The sequence below is a fragment of the Emys orbicularis genome, chromosome 10 (genome assembly GCF_028017835.1).
Source record: "Emys orbicularis isolate rEmyOrb1 chromosome 10, rEmyOrb1.hap1, whole genome shotgun sequence".
Lineage (NCBI taxonomy): Eukaryota > Metazoa > Chordata > Testudines > Emydidae > Emys > Emys orbicularis.
Genome location: NC_088692.1, coordinates 17,056,498 through 17,078,576, shown reverse-complemented (window position 1 = coordinate 17,078,576; position 22,079 = coordinate 17,056,498). Strand labels below are relative to the sequence as shown.

Genomic DNA, 22,079 nt, shown 5'->3' with positions numbered 1-22,079 from the left:
AGATGTGCAGGTGAACGAGCCCTGGCTGGTGTGGTTAGGTCCTGTGATGGTGTCCCTTGAATAGATATGTGGACAGAGTTGGCACTGGGGTTTGTAGCAGAGTTTGGTTTCTGGGTTGGTGGTTTTGTTGTGTGGTGTGTAGTTGCTGGTGAGTATTTGCTTCAAGTTGTGGGGCTGTCTGTAAGCGAGGACTGGCCTGTCTGCAAAATGTGGCCCATAATCTCTGGGGTCAGTTTCTGTGCTAAATTGAACAGGAGTACTTGTGGCACCTTAGAGACTAACAAATTTATTAGAGCATAAGCTTTCGTGGGCTACAACCCACTTCTTTGGATGAAACATATATTGAGGAGATATATATACACACACATACAGAGAGTGAACATATATTGAGGAGATATATATACACACACATACAGAGAGCATGAACAGGTGGGAGTTGTCTTACCAACTCTGAGAGGCCAATTAAGTAAGAGAAAGAAAAAAAAACTTTTGAAGTGATAATCAAGATGGCTCAGTACAGACAGTTTGATAAGAAGCAAGTGTGAAAATACTTACAAGGGGAGATAGATTCAATGTTTGTAATGGCTCAGCCATTCCCAGTCTTTATTTAATCCTGTGTTGATTGTGTCTAGTTTGCATATCAATTCCAGCTCAGCAGTCTCTCCTTGGAGTCTGTTTTTGAAGTTTTTCTGTTTTAAGATAGCCACCCGCAGGTCTGTCATAGAATGGCCAGACAGGTTAAAGTGTTCTCCCACTGGTTTTTGAGTATTATGATTCCTGATGTCAGATTTGTGTCCATTAATTCTTTTGCGTAGAGACTGTCCGGTTTGGCCAATGTACAAGGCAGAGGGGCATTGCTGGCACATGATGGCATATATCACATTGGTAGATGTGCAGGTGAACGAGCCCCTGATGGTATGGCTGATGTGATTAGGCCCTATGATGATGTCACTTGAATAGATATGTGGACAGAGTTGGCATCGGGCTTTGTTACAAGGATAATATAACTGTGACGTTATATGATTAAAATATGACCATGTAGGTCATTGTTAAGGCTAAGATTTTGTCACGGTTATTTTTAGTAAAAATCATGAACAGGTCATGGGCAATAAACAAAAATTCATGGAGCCTGTGAATTGTCCGTGACTTTACTAAAAATAAGCAGGGGGCAGGGCTATGTAAGGGGGAGGATTGGAGTCCCATGGGACGGGGGGGACTGACAGGCCACAGCTGCGGGACAGGGGTGCGCAGCCACTGCAGCCCCCTCCAAGCTACAACCAGGGGGGAGCGTGCATGGTCCTGGGAAGCTGCAAGGGGGGCGTGCGGCCCCGGCTGCAGTCCCCGCCAAACCCAGGACGCTGTGGGGCTAGGGCACACGGCTCTGGCTGCAGCCCCTGGCGGAAGCTGCGGGGCTGAGGCACATGGCCATGGCTGCAGCCCCCACCAAGCCCAGGACACCGCAGGGCTAGGGCTCACACCCCAGCTGCAGCCCCTGGTGGAAGCCGCTGGGCATAGGGTGACCAGACAGCAAATGTGAAAAATCGGGACAGGGGGTGGAGGGGGTAATAGGAGCCTATATAAGAAAAAGACCCAAAAATCGGGACTGTCCCTACCCTAGCGGGGCAGGGGTGCATGGCCCTGGCAGAAGCCGGGGGGTTAGGGCTGCAGGGTCCTGGTTCTAGCCAGTCCCAGTTGCAGGGCAGGGGTGCACAGCCCACCTCCGCCTCCTGAAGCATAGAAGTCATGGAGGTCTGGTAAAATCACAGAATCCGTGACTGCCATGACCTTAGTAGCCTTAGTCATTGTTGCTACCACTGTTATATAATCACAGCAAATCTTCTACAAAGTGTGACATGTAAGGCGTCTATGGAAAAGTTATAATTTGCGGAATATGATTATCCTTTTTGTATGCATGTATCATTTTTGTATTTGAAGTTATGAACATTGACTATGTACCTGTATTTCAAATGTGTTTGCTCCTGTGGTAACTCCCACAAGGCAATTTACATCCAGTCTAGCCAGCACATTGTGAAGGGAATATTTAAGTTGACAGCCCCTCAGCTAATACAGTGGACCATGGAGGAAGCCTATCCACATCTGATGGACTTTCCTGAGGACATTCTAGCTAGAGCAGGGGTCAGCAACCTTTCAGAAGCGGTGTGCCAAGTCTTCATTTATTCACTCTAATTTAAGATTTCGTGTGCCAGGAATACATTTTAACGTTTTTAGAAGGTCTCTTTCTATAAGTCTATAATATATAACTAAACTATTGTTGTATGTAAAGTAAATAAGGTTTTTAAAATGTTTAAGAAGCTTCATTTAAAATTAAATTAAAATGCAGAGTCCCCCGGACCAGTGGCCAGGACCCGGGCAGTGTGAGTGCCACTGAAAATCCGTGCGCGTGCCGCCTTTGGCACGCGTGCCATAGGTTGCCTACCCCTGAGCTAGAGTATAGGTAATGGCTGCCATGACTCATCAAAGCATGCTAGGGCATGAACTCCATCTTGTGTGCCTGTACTTTTCCACAAACGATGCCAAGGGCTTTGTTTGGGATAATGATATTTCCCTCCACATGGCATAAGCTATAAAAGGTCCTGGAAACATCTCCATTTTGCCTCTTTCCTTCTCACACCTCCGGACTATGGATTTATACTAATGGGAGCATTCTAACCAAGGGACTGAGGACCTTCCAATCATTTTGGGGGCAACCAGAGACTTAACCAGTTAGCAGTTTATGCCATCACTGCTTCAAGCCTGATCCAAGAACTTTGCAAATATTGTATGTATTTGATTCCTTTAACCAATTTTAACTCTCTCACCTCTTTCTTTCTTTCTTTCTTTCTTTCTTTCTTTCTTTTTATAAATAAACCTTTAGATATTAGATACTCAAGGATTGTCTATAAGCGCGTATTTGGGTAAGATCTGAAATATTCATTAACTTGGTGGGTAATGTATCCAATCTATTGGGATTGGTAGAACTTTTTATATGATGAACAAGATTTTTAGTAATCCTCATCATATTTGACTTGGCTGTCTGGGTGGAAGCCCAAGGCTGGGTTGCTTTAAGGAAACTGTTTTTGGCTTCTGGGTAACCAGTAAGGCATTGTGGAAACTGTTTTGTTGCTAGCTTGTTGGATCTAAGTATTGGAATAACCACCAGTTTGGGGGATTGTCTGCCTCATTCTTTGCAGTTTGCCCTAATTAAGCAATCTCAGTGTGGCTCCCCTGGGACCTTGGTCACAATAAACTTGCTCACATGGGTGTTGTGAGGCTTAAGTCACTAATGTTTATAACATGATTTGAGATCCTCCAATAGACGGTATTATACAAATGCAAGAATTATTTTAGATCTTGGGGACTTGTAATCAGTGTGTCTCAGACAAACTTCAAAACGTTCAATAAAATCAACATGCTCTATTCACATCCATAATGTATGTGTATGAACAGCATTGGCAAAGGGGTATTAGAGCATCACGGTACCTATTTTACATTCCCAAATGTATGTGTCCCTTGGCCTGCTCCCCCATGGGCTTGCCTATGGTACAGAACAATTTGTGACCATTTTCAGGAAACTTGGCCTTAAGGAGTAAGACTAGTGTTTTCAGGGCAGCCTAAAGTACTTAGGTACCCAAATGGCATTGACTTCCCAACCCTTAGGCTCCTTTGAAAACCCCAGCGGTAGATGTCTTTGTTCGTCATATACCCTAACTACTTTGAGAGGCATGTACTTTAAAAGAGATACACTATCAGCTTTCACTGCTGGAGTCCATTTTGGATGTTGGCTTTATGATTAAAAAATTAGATTCCCATACTCTTTTTTTCCTAAGAAAACCCCATTTTGATTAACAATTCATAGGGACTGGAGGAATTTCCAAGTGAGGGGAGTGTTTTTGATAGAAATACATCTTTCTGTTCCCTGTATTTAATTCATCCTGGTATGTCTCGTATACTGAGATGTTTGGAGGTTCTCTGTACAGATGTATTTCTTTCCCACTGATAGACTCATAGACTCATAGAATCATAGACTTTAAGGTCAGAAGGGACCAAGATGGTCATCTAGTCTGACCTCCCGCATGATGCAGGCCACAAAAGCTGACCCACCCACAACAGAATCTTCCAGCCTGCGACCCCTGCCCTATGCTGCGGAGGAAGGCGAAAAACCTCCAGGGCCTCTGCCAATCTACCCTGGAGGAAAATTCCTTCCCGACCCCAAATATGGCGATCAGTAGAACCCCGAGCATACAGGCAAGATTCTACAGCCGGACCCTCATTTTACCCGCGATGGCACGTTAATGCCTAATTGACTAAAATCACGTTATCCCATCAAACCATTCCCTCCATAAACTTATCAAGCCTAATCTTGAAGCCAGAGAGGTCTTTCGCCCCCACCGTTTCCCTCGGAAGGCTGTTCCAAAATTTCACCCCTCTGACGGTTAGAAACCTTCGTCTAATTTCAAGCCTAAACTTCCCCACGGCCAGTTTATATCCATTCGTTCTCGTGTCCACATTAGTACTGAGCTGAAATAATTCCTCTCCCTCCTTGGTATTAATCCCTTTGATATATTTAAAGAGAGCAATCATATCCCCCCTCAGCCTTCTTTTGGTTAGGCTAAACAAACCGAGCTCCTCGAGTCTCCTTTCATAGGAAAGGTTTTCCATTCCTCGGATCATCCTAGTGGCCCTTCTCTGTACCCGTTCCAGTTTGAGTTCATCCTTTTTAAACATAGGAGACCAGAACTGCACACAGTACTCCAAATGAGGTCTCACCAGCGCCTTGTATAACGGAAGCAGCACCTCCCTGTCCCTACTAGAAATACCTCGCCTAACGCATCCCAAGATCGCATTAGCTTTTTTCACAGCCACGTCACATTGCCGACTCATAGTCATCCTGCGATCAACCAGGACTCCGAGGTCCTTCTCCTCCTCCGTCACTTCCAACCTATGCGTCCCTAACTTATAACTAAAATTCTTGTTAGTCATCCCTAAATGCATCACCTTACACTTCTCACTATTAAATCTCATCCTATTATTGTTACTCCAATTTACAAGGTCATCCAAGTCTCCCTGCAGAATATCCCTATCCTTCTCCGAATTGGTAATACCTCCCAACTTTGTGTCATCAGCAAACTTTATCAGCCCACTCCTACATTCGGTTCCGAGGTCAGTAATGAATAGATTAAATAAAATAAAATAAAATAAATAAAATCTGATGCGGGATAGTGTTCTCTAGTATTGCTATAATGTCATTATTGCCTTTAAAAAGTCATCGTTTGCCAACAGTTACCTCAGTTTTTATCTGAGACACCACAGATTTCCTTTGTGCTTAGAAGGAGAAATCATTCTGGCAACTGTACGGTATTAGTTGACTTTTTTTTAATGGCAATCACTGTATTTGTTGTTGTTCTGTGTCCAGAGCCTAAGGAATGCCATTAACTTGTTACACTTCTTTCCTGCCAACTGAATGTAGTACCCTTGTAATGTGCTAGACTGAAAGCACTAGGAAACAATTTCTGTCTATCCACTGAACAGGTACCCTGGAATAAGAGTGTCCATGTGGAGAGTTATACTGGTATTATCACATTTGGTTTAAATTCACACCTTTGCTTGTACTGATATAACCTTCCTGTGTAAAGAAGCCTGTAAAGTCTGAGTGGGTCAGCTACTGTTACTGGAGCTCTGTCAGAATGCAATGGAAACAAATCTCCCAACTGGCTTGTCTTAGAGGCAGGGGAGCAGCTATTCACCTACCCCACCAACTTCCTAATATCAGAATGGTTCTCTGCTAGGCCAGCCAAAGGACTCAGCAACTGGACCTTCCTCTCCACAGCCCTCCTGCTAGGGTATCCATGGAGACAGGCTCTTGAAGCATCAGTTTCCCCCAGAATATGCTGTGAATTCCACGCATGCCTATAGCCCGCCCTGGCACACAGTACTATATAGATTCAGATACAACACCCATAACACTCCTGTGCTGGAGGTGTAACATAATCCCTCAGCCAACATCTATCACTGGCAGAACTGTTTAACTCTGCAAGTTACATATTCAGGAAAACCCCAAAGGGAGGCAGTATGGCCTAGTGGATGGAGCACTGACTGGGCCTCGGAACTCTTGGGTTCTATTCCCAGCTTGGCTACTGGCCTGCTGTGTGACCTGAATAAGCCTTTCACCTCTCTCTGCTTCAGTTTCCCTGTCTGCAAATTGGGGATAATTATCCTGACCTCCTTTGTAAAGTACTTGAAGATCTACTTATGAAAAGCACTGCATAAGAACTAGGTAATAGTAAAATTGCTGCTGACTACATGCTAATGTCACTGTCCTCTCCAGGTTAGAGCTTTACAGGAAAGGACAAAAGGACATTCATAATTATTTAACTCTCCAAAGCTTTAAGAATATCAGCTTTTTTGTGCTAGGTTTAAATCCGTTGGTAAATACAGGGAACCACCACCAGAACATACACCATCTGGGCATGTGTTTTAAGCCTGAGCTGCTGTTTTGTATTCGGAGAGCTTCCCCTGACATAAAAAACAATGATTATCTGAGCTAGTGCAAGGTTTGGGTATAAACCGGGTAGGATCCAGGGGCAGCCTGTGGGAATCCTGCAATTTGCTGAAATTACTGACAATCCTGGCTGGAAACTGGCGTGAGTGGGGCTGCTGCCACCCTGGAAGGCATACCCATCTTTTATTTTCAAGGTATATGAAACCTGAAGGGGGCTATGTTCGTAATACAAAAATTGCTGCCATTCTACAAAATCCATACTGCCTTGACTCCCGTAAACCTTCCCTTCTGACTTCCCCCCTCGTTACTGTATTTCAGTCATTTTCCCAAACCCACAAACACTTACTGTACTGCAGAATATTTCCAAAGTATGGCCAAACCCACCCCTAAATGTCATCAGAATATAAATATTACAGCTGCTAATCTGAGCAGCTGAAGATTTATGGACACCTTTTAACACCTTGGGGTAGTTCCTCTGAGGACAGCGAGGAGGCACATCAATGGCAGACTACACAGGCTTCTTTACACAGGAAGGTTATATCAGTACAAGCAAAAGTGTGAATTTAAAGCAGTGTGATAATACCATTATAACTCCCCACATGGACACTCTTATTCCAGGGCACGAGGGCCTTTTTTAGTTTAACTTATTTCTCTTTGGAATAAAACTGTCCACACAAGGAGTTACACCATTTTAACTATATCAGTTGTGACAGACCCAGACCAGTGGGGTACAGGAGTCTGGTAGAGGGCAAATATACTGGTCACTGGATGAGTAGTTTTCTGTTCCCTGAGTGACCAGAGAAGGGGCTGCACTAGAGTAATCAGGAACCTGCTAGAACCAGTTAAGGCAGGCAGGCTAATTAGGACACCTGGAGCCAATTAAGAAGAAGCTGCTAGAATCAATTAAGGCAGGCTAATCAGGGCACCTGGGTTTTAAAAGGAGCTCACTTCAGTTTGTAGTGTGAGAGTGTGAGGAGCTGGGAGCAAGAGGTGCAAGGAGCTGAGAGTGAGAGGGTGTGCTGCTGGAGGACTGAGGAGCACAAGCGTTATCAGACACCAGGAGGAAGGTCCTGTGGTGAGAATAAGGAAGGTGTTTGGAGGAGGCCATGGGGAAGTAGCCCAGGGAGTTGTAGCTGTCATGCAGCTGTTACAGGAGGCACTATAGACAGCTGCAGTCCACAGGGTCCTGGGCTGGAACCCGGAGTAGAGGGCGGGCCCGGGTTCACCCCAAACCTCCCAATTGACCTGGACTGTGGGTTCTTCCAGAGGGGAAGGTCTCTGGGCTGTTCCCCAACCCACATGGTGAATCTCTGCAGCAAGAAAATCCGCCAATAAGCGCAGGACCCACCGAGATAGAGGAAGAACTTTGTCTCACAGTATAAGTATACAAGTACAACTGGTAAAACTTTCCCATGTAGACCAGCTCTAAGCAGGGGGTTCCTCCTGCCTGTAGTAAGTACTCTCTTTCCTCCATCCTAATGGAAATTCAAAAGAATATTGTTATGCTGGAGGGTGTTGGTAGACACCAACCAGTGTGTGTTTGATCTGTGAGCAATCACAGACCTCACTGAAGCCAACACCAAACCCTTTCCCTTAGCCTGAATGAGGGAGCAAATAAATGCTCCTTTGTTTTCTGATAGCTGAAACAATAGAAACTACTCCCCAAACATGGACCAGCATAACAAGGCTGGACTAGAACTGAGCCATGGGGGCTGAGAAGTTTCCATTGCAAATGCAGGAGCTGAAATGGGTTGGATTGCAGCAGTATGTGTGTCTGTGAGAGGGAGAAGCAGAAGGACCTCAGGAAATCAGCTAGGAAAGCCAAGAGAGGGCCAGAGAAGCACTGGCAGTGTGGTGATGAGAGGAACAGGAAGCCAAGAGAGAGTACTTCTTTTAGGCAGAATGCTGGCCGCAGCAGGCTTGGAATTGTGAACAAGGATGGAAATTGCCTCCTGTTGTTTGTTCCTACAGTGCATGGGAAAGAGGAATTTGTGTACACTCTTTGGTGCAATCCTGTTTATTTACAAAGAAATACTAGACTTGTATCATCAATTTCTGCTCATAAAACAAACAACCCAGAAAGGCCTTGAATATTGGCTAACCACTCAGGCCAAAAGGGACAATAATATTCCCAGCTCTCTACTGTTGGTTGACACACCAGAGCACAGATAGCAGTCAGACCATTCCGGTGGGGTCAGTCAGTGCCACCTGAGGTCACACGCACAGTGCACAAATGGTATGTGGCTAAGACAGCCATGTCGTGTCTACTAGCCTCCCTTGAAATACAGGAAAGAAGGTGGTGGCAAATTTGAGTGCCATGGCATTATTTCCAAACTGCATTCCCTAGTTATGATTAACTCTCTGCTCTTTTGCAAAAATGAAAGAGAAATTTGAATTTCTACTCCCTGCATCCTCTCAATATTGCCTCTCTCCTCATTTTCTTACTGCAGAGCACAACCTATTACAGAGAATGAGCTAGTGAAGAGGACAGAAAGGAGATAGATTTCGGAGTCCTCGCTTCATGCAATACTGGGACTTTGCCCTGTTTGCTTTGCACTGCGCATTTGACTGGCCCAGTGCTGCCAGACAGAAGTCAGTGGCTTTTCTTTTTTGCAAACTTTGAGAGAAAACGGGCCCTGGACATTGTGCTGAGCTGACTGACACCAGAAGATTTGGGCAGTCTCTGGAGGGGAAGCACTAAAACAGGACTGTCCTGTTGAATACTGTGGGGCTGGTAAGTATGTAATGAGATGCAATGGGGAAAGGGTTGGGGAATTAACCCCACATGTGGACCTTGTATTCACAGCTAGGTTTGGAGTAGAGTTTGCAGCTCAAACCCCAATCTGTAATGGACCAAAGCCAAAGAACCCAAACTTTGCAGAATTTTGTGTTCCGTCTCATTCTCTGTCCATCCTTCCACAATCAGAGATGGGCCCAAGAAATGAAGGATGATCCTGTGCTGACTCAGCAGGTCTAAAATTAACTCCTGGCTGCCCCACAAGCTTCCTGTGTGACCTGGGGCAAGTCGCTTCATCTCTCTGTCTCAGTTTCCCATCTGTGAAATGGTGATAACAATTAGAGCTGTGCGAAAATTTTTTTGAAAACCCTCGTTTTGGATCAAACTGACAATGAAATTTTACAGACTGTTTGGTGAATCAAAAATTTGGAAAAAAAATTGTTTCTGGTTGAACTAAAAATTTCATTTTGATACTGACCATTTTGAATCTTTCTGATTTGTTGTTTAATAACATTAAAGGATTTCTTTTAAATGAAAAGTCGTTTCAAATGGAAAAATCAAAATGTTTTGCTTCAAAAACGTTTAAAACCAAACACTATGATTTTTTCAGATTTTTGCTTTTGTTTGTTTTTTTCAATCAGAACAATTTGGCAAAAGTGACACAAATTATCAAAAATGTTTCAGTGTCACCAGATCCTCATTTTTTTTGGCCAGAAAAAAGTTTCAGATGAAAGATTTCACTCCACTCTAATAATAAGTCTTCCTTTCTCCGACCACCTTGTCTGACTTCTCTATTTAGATTGAAATCTCCTCAGAGCAGAGAATGTTTCTTATCCTGTGTGTGTGTGTGTGTGTGTGTGTGTGTGTGTGTGTGTAGTGCCTAGTGCAATTGAGCTCTGGGTTCAGCTGAGGCCCCTACATGCTACTTAATACAAATAATAATGAACGTTTGGCTACAAACACTCCAAAGTCCACAGGCACTTGGATCTGATGCTTTAGTTCAGCTCACTGTAAAGCTGGGAGCCTTCTGTGAAATTTGGATTCTGGTTCGATTTCAAACATCCCATCGCCAAGTTCAGAATGTTGCATTCTGGGCTTTTAATTGGGGCCCCTCTCTAACGACACCCCCAAATTAAGGCTGAATTAGATTAAAAAACTCTGACTAGCTGAACCTGTTCTGCAAACTACCTGTTTACTGAGCACTCCGAGTATGGTACAGTCGATAGAGCGGCAGCCCAAGGTTAAGCCCTAGGAACAGAGCTTTGGGGCTTTCGCTGTCCTAGGCAGACTAAAAACTGCGTCACCCATAGTGCTTAGTCACCCCCATAATAAACCTGTCACAAGACATTTTCCTGCCTCAAGCAACCTCCCTTTCTGCTTGTTTGGCAGAACTGGCTCTGCCTGGAAGTTTGCATCATCTTCTGGCTATAGTGCGCTCTCATATCTATATAAGACACATATAGGATTCCCTCATCTCTACAGTTACACCTACCTCCTCTCCATATAGTCTCTTGAGCTACTGTGCAGTGTTAAGTCTCTGTGCACTTGGGGCTCGATCCTGCAACATATGCTGAGCAACCTGTCCTGATCCACCAACGCACTAAGTGTGGGCTTAATGTGCCCAAAGTCAATGGAGCTAGTCCCAGGGCCGGCTCCAGGGTTTTGGCCACCCCAAGCAGCCAAACACACACACACAAAAAAGCCGCGATTGCGATCTGCGGTGGCAATTCGGCGGGAGGTCCTTTGCTCCGAGCAGGAGTGAGGGACCGTCCGCCGAATTGCCACCGAACAGCTGGATATGCCGCCCCTCTCCGAAGTGGCCACCCCAAGCACCTGCTTGGTAAGCTGGTGCCTGGAGCCGGCCCTGGCTAGTCCCTACTTAGAAGTTCAGTGTGTCTCAAATGATTTGCTGGCTCAGAACAGAGTGAGCAGCCCTGTGCAAGATTGAGCCCTTAGAGAAGATGGCATGTGGAAAAAAGGCTGAAAACAATTGCTTTGAGGGGATTTCAAAACAAAACCAACATGATCATTGTTTTATCATCACTATTTGCCACGACCTTTTAGGAAGAAAATGTTCTGCAGTAAAATGTCTGCCTGAATTAGAGACTGGCGAGACAAGGTAATCTCTTTTATTGGACCAACTTCTGTTGAAGAGCCAACTTCTGTTGGTGATTAGAGCAGAGGCAACACATAACTGTTGTTCGGCGGGGGGGGGGGGGGGGGGGAGAGGAATGTATTTTGAACCCACTCCCTGCAAAAAAAAACCCACCCCTGGCAGAAATCGGGGGGGGGGGGCCTGGAGGGGCACATGACCCCATGTGTCCATTCTCCCCATGCATCACCTCTGGATTAGAGAATGACAGATTGGTTTCAGTAACTCAGAATTCTAATTTTTCTATGCTTGTTGGGGTTATGATGTAAATCCGGGGTCAGCAACCTTTGAGAAGTGGTGTGCCAAGTCTTCATTAATTTAAGGTTTCACGAGCCAGTAAAAGGTTTCACATGCCAGACCAGCAGCGTGGGCAGCAGACGGAACCCCAGACCGGCAGTGGGCTGAGCGGCTCATCCCGCTGCCGGTCTGGGGTTCCATCCGCCGGCCCCTGTCAGCCAGGGTCCCAGCCGCCGGCCCCGCTCAGCCTGCTGCCAGCCCAGGTTCCATCCATCCAGGCCGGCAGCGGGCTGAGCGGGGCCATCGGCCGGGACCCCGGCTGGCAAGGGGCCGGCGACCGGAACCCCAGCCCGACTCATCCCGCTGCTGGTCTGGGGTTCCATAATCCAGGCCAGCAGCGGGCTGAGCCGGGCTGGCGGCCGGGACCCCGGCTGGCAGCAGCGTGCCACTAAAAATCAGCCTGCGTGCCGCCTTTGGCACACATGCCGCAGGTTGCCGACCCCTGGTGTAAATGATTCTGGACTAACACTTGCTCACAAATGAGCTAGACTAAAAAGACCACATGGGGCTTATGACTATCAGTGCTACAGGAGATGGCTCTCAAATGGCTTTAGAGGACTAGATCTGCTCTCTGAATTTATCTGACCTTTTTGGATCAGATTGTGCTGGCAGGCTCATGCCCAGAGGCTTTCCCCATCCCTAATCATGCTGGCTGTGTTTTTATTTGTGTGCAGCTTTTCTGTTGGGATGCTTCTCCGCAGTTACAGCCAAAGGTCCGTGCTGGAAGAGTTCATTCATTCAGACGTGTTCTATGACTTTCATTTGCTTAAACATATATCTCTATATGGGTAAAACTGTGCAAACGCTTCTGGCTGTAAAATATTGGATTCTGCGGTGCCAACCTCCTCTGCTTAGGTGAGCAGAAGGGACCTAAAGCAGCTACAGCTTCCCCTGGCCCTATGGAAAGTGGGGGTGTCACTTCTGCAGCACCAGCCCTCACCAAAACCCCACTCTGCCGGGATGCCTCTCTGTGGGAGTCAGTGCTGCAGGGTTGTAGAGGAATATCAGGGGCAGGAGAGCATCAAACATATGGCCAGCTACTTTACCCAGCATCAACCCCTGCTCAGCCCAGGTATTTTGGCACAAAAATCATCCTAAAATCTATTGTGTCCTGTCTGTAGCCGGTGCTGAGCAGCCAGTGGGGGGATGCAGTGAACAGCAGCGGGGTCAAACCTCTATGGCCAAGTCCTGCCCTGCAGGGTAACAGGGGGCTGTTTCCCATACTGCCCTCTATATCTTGCGGAAGTGGATGTGATTGGGCTACACGTGTGGTGCCATATGTTGGGGCTGAAGCTTTTCTCCCTCGGTCGTATGACACTAGAGCATATTTTCCTGTGTCTGGGGTTTATTCATCTGGGTTTTCTGCTCTCGCCCAGAAATTGGCTCTTATTTTCTGAAACACCCTGGACTGATTCTCTGAGTTTCCACAAACCGAGACCGAGGGGTTTTAACACTTGGATACAATCCGAGTCATCTACAGCAGTTCAGTTTTTAAAGAAAAAAAGCAGCGAAAAGCCTTTAGACTGAGGCCCTGAATAGGAGTTAATTGTGGCTGTACATGGCTACCATGGGAAAAGTTTACTTTAGCAATAGGAGCCCGCTATGGCTTCCTAGTGTATCACGGTAATCCTAAAGCAATGGCAAACAGTGTCATTGAACACTGCCTCAAAATACATGGGGTAGAGCGGGGTCCACTCTGTTTAGATTTTATTTCTATTTTAACTTATATGTGGTTGTGATGGTTTTGTTTTTTATCTTCTCAGCTACCGAAAGGCATCACCCAACCCAACACTCTAATACTGTAAGCCATTCACTATATGTCTCTTATTTTCCCCAATGAGACTGCAGCACATATGATACAAAAAGAAAAGCCACAGGCATGCCCACAACAATGATCCCCATCTAAGCGAATTTTAATGTCAGCTCTTGCAACCTAATATAAATAGAGTCTCACACCCAACTGTTGCAAAGAACCATCCCCAGAAGCCTAAAGACTTATAAAAGAGGAGCTACCACTTGCGATGAACCTTGCACAAGAAACTAAAGGAGTGAAGAGAATGTAATAAGAGTGATTAAGGGAGCAGCAGATAAAGTCATTCAGGGACATGCAAGTGGCCTCTCATTTTGTGCACATACAGGGTTTGCATACACAATTGCTGCAAAATATATCCTTGGAAAATTAGACCGAGACCATGGAAGCTGAGGGCATTCAGTCAACATTGTGCAGGATGCAGCCTGAAGCTCTCACAGTCCCATCTCAGTATCACTGTCCCTATTGTTATACTATTGTAGCATCATGGCCCCATTAGACAGGCACTGTACTAACACATGTTAAAATACAGCCCCTCTACCAAAGAGGTTACAATCTAAGTTACGACAAAAAATGCATGTGGACAAAACAAACAAAAGGGAGCTGGTGGAGGACAAGGTAACAATAAAGCAAACATATCTTAAACGCCATGACTATTAGTTGTGGAGCCACCAATATAGTACGCAGCCTTCATTCATACTCACAGAACTCCACCAGCAGATACTTAGTTTCCTTCAGTGCTCTGTCAAAGTTGCTCTTTTTCAGCACCAGAATGTTGTTCTCCTCTTTGATTTTGGGGAGTCTGGCTTTCTTTGGCTTTGTTTCCTTTGGGCCTATGCCATCCTCTGCTCCAAGACTCGAGAGAAATGGTAAAATGAGGAATGAAAGCCACGGTGTCTTCATCCTGCACCTACTGCACTTCACAGGCACAGAGTGAGAAAAAGGGACTAAGAGCTGAATGTTTGCTGTTAAAATGGCCTTTACCTTATCAGCAGACCAAGTGGCTAATTCCCACATGATAACATTGATAACAAAGCCTGCCATGAGTGGAGCCAACCTTGCTCCTCCACAGGAAAGTCAGAGCTGTTAACTCATACGATCACTTTTTAGCAATTCTTGGAAAACCAATTCCTGGGCAGTTAAGGGGGAAAGGTTCTCATGAGCATTGTAATCAATGAGAACAATATCTGGAGAGGGAGAGAGGAAATACTGAATAAAGCTTGGCTATAGAAATGTGAGTTGAGTTAATAATGTACCTATAATTAAGAACATCAGCTATGTTATTAACTTTACCCAGAATTGATTTAGAGATGACACGGATGTCCCCACTGGAACTTAGGTGCCTATGAACGTAAGAGGGCCTTGATAACTGCTCTTAAGGATAATATTTGGTCATCTGTTATACTAATGGGACTGCTTACTGAAGGTCTGATCCAAACCCCACTGACATTAGTAGAAAGACTCCCATTGATTTACAAGGGTGTTGGATCATATCCCAAATAAGGTAAAATTCAGTGGGTGAAATCTTGGCTTCACTGAAATGAGTGGGAGTTTTGTCACTGGCTTCATTGGAGGCAGGATTTCACCTACTTTGAGAAATGGTAGCAGCATCTAGCCCATAGTAATTCGCTAATGTCTCCATAGACCTTTGAAGGTGCAAAGCACTCTGTAAATCCAAAGCAGTATTACTATAAACTTAGAATTCTATACAGGGCATATGTGGGTACCCTTTTCAGAGCATGTTGAAGAATATCCTTACAGAGAGATGGTGCATTACAGGAATAACAGATGATTTATTTCCCGAAATATTTGCCACATGGTAACTAAAAAAGAAACAGCCTTGTACATTCCTAACGTCCTTTTCTTAGATTATTGACTGGAGTGCAGTGTAGCGTACGGGCCAAAGGTAAAGCTTCTGCAGAGGAGACCAAATGATCTGTTGTGAATCTTCACAATCGCTTGCTTTCCTTTGACATCTCACTGAACCTCTTCTTTACGGACATTTCCAGGGTGTAGATGGCCATTTCTTTCCTGGGAAAGTATTGAACGGTGTCTTCACCATTATAATTTTTTTTTCTTAAAGTAGTCATTCAAAGAGTCAGGATGATACCATTTCTGAGAAAGTTAGGAAACCTGTTCTAGGAGGTCCACTTACTCATGGCTATAGAAGCATCTGGTTTTTGAGAAGAAGAAAGGGAGAACATGAAAATATTTGATAGGGTCTTGGAGAAGGAAGGTGTGGTCCAGTGGCTAGGCCTTGTTTCCAGTTTCAACTCTGCTATTGTTCTGATCTGTGACCTTGGACAAGTCACTTTGCACCTCTGTACCTTAGCTTCTCCATCTATACAATGGCGGTAATACTACTACCTTCCTTTGTGGAACACCTGGAGATATAAAAACGAGGAGTCCGGTGGCACCTTAAAGACTAACAGATTTATTTGGGCATAAGATTTTGTGGCTAAAAAAACCCTTCTTCAGATGCATGGTGTGACAGGTTTGATCAAGTGCCAAGACTACCTTTGCTCCTGCTTTCCCCGCCAGCTCGGAACACCAGCACCCTGTCTTGCTGAGCCAGACATGCTAGTCTGCTCCAACACAGACCCAGGGTCTGAATTACTTGCCCCAAAGCTGCAGGCTTAACTGAAAGCAGCTTACAGAAGTGTTCTTGTCTTTAACACTCAGATGCCCAACTCCCAATGGGGTCTAAACCCAAATAAATCTGTTTTACCCTGTATAAAGCTTATACAGGGTAAACTCATAAATTGTTCGCCCTCTATAACACTGATAGAGAGAGATGCACAGCTGTTTGCGCCCCCCTCCCCCCAGGTATTAATACATACTCTGGGTTAATTAATAAGTAAAAAGTGATTTTATTAAATACTGAAAGTAAGATTTAAGTGGTTCCAAGTAGTAACAGACAGAACAAAGTGAATTACCAAGTAAAATAAAATAGAACACGCAAGTCTATGTCTAATACAGTAAGAAACTGAATACAGATAAGATCTCACCCTGAAAGATGTTTCAATAAGTCTCTTTCACAGATTAGATGCCTTCCTAGTCTGGGCACAATCCTTTCCCCTGGTACAGCCCTTGTTCTAGCTCAGGTGGTAGCTAGGGGATTTCTCATGATGGCTCCACTCTTTCTTCTGTTAAACCCATTTATATATCTTTTGCATAAGGCGGGAACCCTTTGTCCCTCTGGGTTTCCACCCCCCCTCACTGGAAAAGCACCAGGTTAAAGATGGATTCCAGTTCAGGTGACATGATCACATGTCACTGCAAGACTTCATTACCCACTTGCCAGCACACACGTATACAGGAAGACTTACAGGTGAAACAGAGCCATCTGCAGTCACTTGTCCTGATTAATGGGAGTCATCAAGATTCCAAACCACCATTAAGGGCCCACACTTTGCATAATTACAGTAGGCCCTCAGAGTTATATTTCATATTTCTAGTTTCAGATACAAGAGTGGTTCTGGGGACGGTCAGGGAACGGGGGCATTGGACAGGGCGTGGGAGTCCCGGGGGGGCCTGTCAGGGGGTGGGGGTGTGGATAGGGGTTGGGGCAGTCGGGGGTAGGGGGGTGCGGTCCTGGGGGCGATTAGAGACGGGGAGGTTTCTGGAGGGGGCAGTCAGGGGACAAGGAGCAGCGGGGCTTAGATAAGGGTGGGATCTTGGTAGGGGTGGTTAGGGGCGGGGGGGTCTCTGGAGGGGGTAGTCAAGGGACAAGGAGCGGGGAGGGATTGGATGGGTCGGGCGTTCTGAGGGGTCAGTCAGGGGGCGGGAAGTAGGTAGGGGTCGGATGGGGGCGGGGCCAGGCTGTTTCGGGAGGCACAGCCTTCCCTACCCGGCCCTCCATACAATTTTGAACCCCAATGTGGCCCTCGGGCCAAAAAATTTGCCCACCTGCATTAGGCGTTCTCATCTCTCCCACCTATTTTAATCTTGTTTCTAAATTGTGTGCAGTATAGACTAAGCTTAAGTTGTCTCCCTAGTTGTATTTTGGAAACATTGTAACTCTGCGCTGACATTTTCTAAACAATTTAAAAAAAAATTGTTTGCATTAATACAGTATTAAAATACCATTGACGTGATAGCAAGTAGTTCACAGCCACAGAAATGAAAGGCATGGACAGTCAAAGAAAAATTGGAAGCTTTGGACAGACTGAAATCAGGAATGAGCCAAGCGAAGGTCTCAAAAAAACTAGGAGTGGGGGAAATCAACATTAAGAGGGTGGATCAAAGATGAGGAAAAATTATGATCAGTGCTAGTTGAACTGGATGCAAGTGAAGGCCTGGAAAGGAAGTGCCTAAAAACTGCCCAGGATAACCAACTAAATAGAGCAGTATTTACGTGGTTTACCCAAGAACGCTCCGAAGGCATGCCAATTTCCGGTGACATTATAAGGAAACAAGCGGAGAAATTGAAGAAGGATCTCGATTTTAGACACTCGGGCGAGGACACTTCTGCACATCAAGGTAACGAATTTAAAGCTAGCAGTGGATGGCTTAATCGTTTTTAAAAATGTCATGGCATTCGGCAAGTTACAATTTCAGGAGAGATGCGCTCCGCAGATATAAAAGCTTGCGACGAATACCCGCTAAAGTTATAAGAGATCATCATCGAGGGTGGCTATGCTCCGGAGCAAATCTATAATGCTGATGAAACCGGCTTATGTTACCGTATGCTGACGAATAGAACACTTGCTTCTAGGACTGAAGAACAAAAGGCCGAAGGTTTTAAGGTGATAAAAGAGAGAGTGACAATACTTTTCTGCGTGAATAAAACCGGTTCACATAAACTTAAACCTCTGTGCATAGGCAAATCCAGGTCACCTAGGGCTTTCCACCATAAGAACATGGATTCGCAGACAAAACCTAGAGCCAAAGGCCTTGCTCCTACTTGACAACTGTCCCACCCACCCCCCAGTTGAGACCTTCACCAGCAAAGACGGGAAGATAAAGATGAGCTACCTTCTTAAGAACACGACGTCCAAAATACAGCCCCTCGATCAAGGCATTATAGCCACATTTTAAATGTGGCTATCGTAAAGCCTTAGTAAAGAAAATTGTTGAGGACAACTGTAGCATAACGGATGTAATCAAGAAATTGAATTTGCTGGATGTATTTAACTTAGGCGAGACAGCCTGGCTAGGAATCACTCCATCAGTGATAGAGAAATGTTGGCATCGTGGTCTCAAAAGTGCTTTTGTCATTGAAAGCAACGACAACCAAGATGAGGAAGAAGACAAAAATGAGAACAACTTTGAAGGTTTTACAGAAGAAGAGGCCATGGAGGCAGAATGAGTCTACAGGGAACTTATGGCTCAAAGTGGGATAGCTGATGTTCAAGAGTGGATGGAGATAGATGCTATGTGTCCAACCTATGAACGACTTACAGATGTAGATATAATTCATAATGTTGCCCCTCAACCACCTGGTGCCTCAGAAAATGTGTCTAACCCTGAGGATAGTGACAAAGAACCCTCGCAGCCACTGCCCAAAGCTGCTGATGTGGTAGTAGGGTTAGAGATTGGTCTTAAGTGGCTAGAAAGCCAGGATGTGGATAGACTGCAAATACTTTAAATAAATTAAAAATAAATAAATTAAATTAATGGAGATATCCTATCTCCTAGAGCTGGAAGGGACCTTGAAAGGTCATTGAGTCCAGCCCCCTGCCTTCACTATCAGGACCAAGTACTGATTTTGCCCCAGATCCCTAAGTGGCCCCCTCAAGGATTGAACTCACAACCCTGGGTTTAGCTGGCCAATGCTCAAACCACTGAGCTATCCCTCCCCCCCCAATTAAATTTTTAAATTAAAAAAATTTTAAATTTTCCTAAGCATTACACACAGACCAAATAATTGATGTATGATGAAACCTAGCTCACATGATTGCATTTAGCAGTGTTTAGTACCTGTGTTGTTAATATACTGTATCTTTTAAGTAAGCTTATAAAATAATTGTTGTAATTAAAGAAAGGAGATACAATTTAACCACTGTAGAATTTATTTACTGCATACACCGTGTTAGTTCTAACAAAAATGATTTGCTGACTATTAATAATGGAAATGCTCCAGGCCAAGCAAGTTCGATATAACGCGGTTTCACCTATAACGCGGTAAGATTTTTTGGCTCCCGAGGACAACGTTATATTGGGGTAGAAGTGTATGTATATTTATGCCTGTATCTGTAATTTTCACTCCATGCATCTGAAGAAGGGTGGTTTTTTTTACCCACGAAAGCTTATGCTCAAATAAATCTGTTAGTCTTTAAGGTGCTACAGGACTTCTCGTTGTTTTTGTGGCTACAGACTAACACGGCTACCCCTCTGATACTTGACACCTGGAGATATAGGGATGAAAAACACTGTATAAAGGGGTGTTACTTGTTCAAAGCACAAACCAAAACTGTTAATTACAAGCTATTAATTACCAGTTGTCATAAATATACACAGGGCAGCTGTACTGAATTGCCTAACCTGTAAGGGGTTAATCAGTTCAGTTAACCTAGTTGGCACCTGACCAGAAGGACCAATGGGGAAAGAAGATACTTTAAAATCTGGTTGGGGAGGTTTTTGTTTGGGCTCTCTTTGTTTGTTTTCCCTCCGACAGAGAGAGAGAGACCAGGGCAGGAAAAAACATCTGCTAAAATCATACCTGAAATGAGCATCTAAGATTACAAAAATTGTAAGTAAAGCAAAGAAATGCATTAGATTATCTTTTGTTTTAGCTTGTGAATTTTCCCTATGCTAAAAGGTAATTTTATTCCTGTTTTGTAACTAGGAAGCAGAGTCAGAGTGGAATCCTCTGTGTTTTAAATCTTTTTATTTACCCTGTAAAGTTACCTTCCATCCTGATTTTGCAGGTGTGATTCTTTTACTTTTTTTAAAATAAAATTCTTCTTTTAAAAACCTGATTGATTTTCAGTGTCCTAAAAACTAGGGGTTTGGTCTGTGCTCACATTGTAACCAATTGTTAGTATATTATTCTCAAGCCTCCCCAGAAAAGGAGGCTTGGGGGGATATTTTGGGGGGACAGGGCTCCAAGTGGCCCCTCCCTGAATGTTTTTTTAAAACACTTGGTGGTGGCAGCAATACCGTCCAAGGACAAGGAAAGGAATTTGTGCGTTGGGGAAGTTTTTAACCTAAGCAGGTGGAATGTAAGCTTAGGGGGTCTTTCATGTGGCTGCCCACATCTGTACCCCAGAGTTCAGAGTGGGGAGGGAACCCTGATACCTGTCTACAAAGAAAGGTGATAGTGTGCCTGTAAATGGTGATACAGATGTTAGTAACTTATTCAGATCAATAACAATATAAAATAAAAGTTCTTGAGGAACTAGTTCGAATTTTTTTAAATCCTGCCTGAGATTATATCCGCCATTTTAGCAAATGATAAAATAGAAATGATAGATTATGCTGTAGCTGTATTTTCTCTTTCAGGCATTGTTGTAGTAGGGCCTGATTCTAAGCCACTGAAGTCTGTGGAGAGATTCCATTGACTTCAGTGGGCTTTGGATCAGGCTCATAATGCGGCTGGAACCATATTCTCTTATCATGCACATAGGACTCGTAATGAAGTAACTGGGAGCTGTGTACATAACTTGAGGGCAAGATATGACCCTATATAAACACTGTTGCTAAATCAACAAATGCAAAAGGATTTTGTAAGAACAACTGACAAAAACTAAAAAGAGATTGATTTGACTTTGGTTGTATTTTTTCCATAATCCACTCTTTTCAAAGTTCTTTTATAAGTGACATCCAGGGAATGAAAAAGTATCTAAGAATGTGAAGCGGCCTGCATGGGCTATCTCAGATGAACATCCTTTCAGTAGTTATCTCAGAACACAGCCTAAGCCTCCTAAGTAATAAACCTACAATGACAAGGGCATTTGTTCAAGTGGTTACTTTTCACTGTCTGCCACTGAAACAAGTAATAAGTAACCTAAATCCTTCATGAAGACCCCTTATCAGTGAATACCCAGTATATTGGGAAAGGTTGTTGACCTCAAAGTGATGGAAAGAGGTTAGAGGGAAGCAGGGTAGTTTAGGAAGCAGGCCTGCTGGGGCCAGTTGGCAGTGGGGAAGAGAATCTGTTTGCTGAATTGTGCAGAAAATTGAAAATTCAAGGGTGTAAAAATCATTCACAACAAAATAGCAAAAATGGTCAGTACTTTTGCACAGCCCTGGTTATAGGAAATAGTGCTTTATGTCTTTAGAGAGCTGTGGAAATAGTAAATGCTGCAGAACTGGAATGTTAGCTGACAATTAATGTTATATGCAGTGTTGTAGCCATGTCAGTTGGGTGAGGTAAAATAAAAAGTTAATGTTATATACATATACTTCTTGGTAAGCGTTCTTTTTAAATGGCCGTTCACATTAAAATGTGATACCCTTATTGGGATATGAGTCAAATGCAACATGCAGACATTTGGGCCCCATCTGTATCCACCTGCCTCCATTGCCCCATATATTTTGATATTTTAAAAATTCCTTTGAAACCAAATTCAAATAAAGAGGTTTTAAAGTGATTTAATGTATTTTATTATTATTACTCTTATTGATACTTTTGGTAAAC

General features: G+C 44.2%; 1 protein-coding gene across 1 annotated transcript in view; it reads right to left on the bottom strand.

Moving 5' to 3' along the window:
* PDILT (protein disulfide isomerase like, testis expressed) overlaps window positions 1-14,398 on the bottom strand; it is a 40,961-nt gene extending 26,563 nt beyond the window's left edge. Inside the window, exon 1 of the mRNA XM_065412746.1 lies at window positions 14,200-14,398. Within this exon, the coding sequence (XP_065268818.1) occupies window positions 14,200-14,398 (199 nt within the window). The remainder of the gene's footprint in view (window positions 1-14,199) is intronic.
* Between the last annotated feature and the right edge of the window lie 7,681 nt (window positions 14,399-22,079).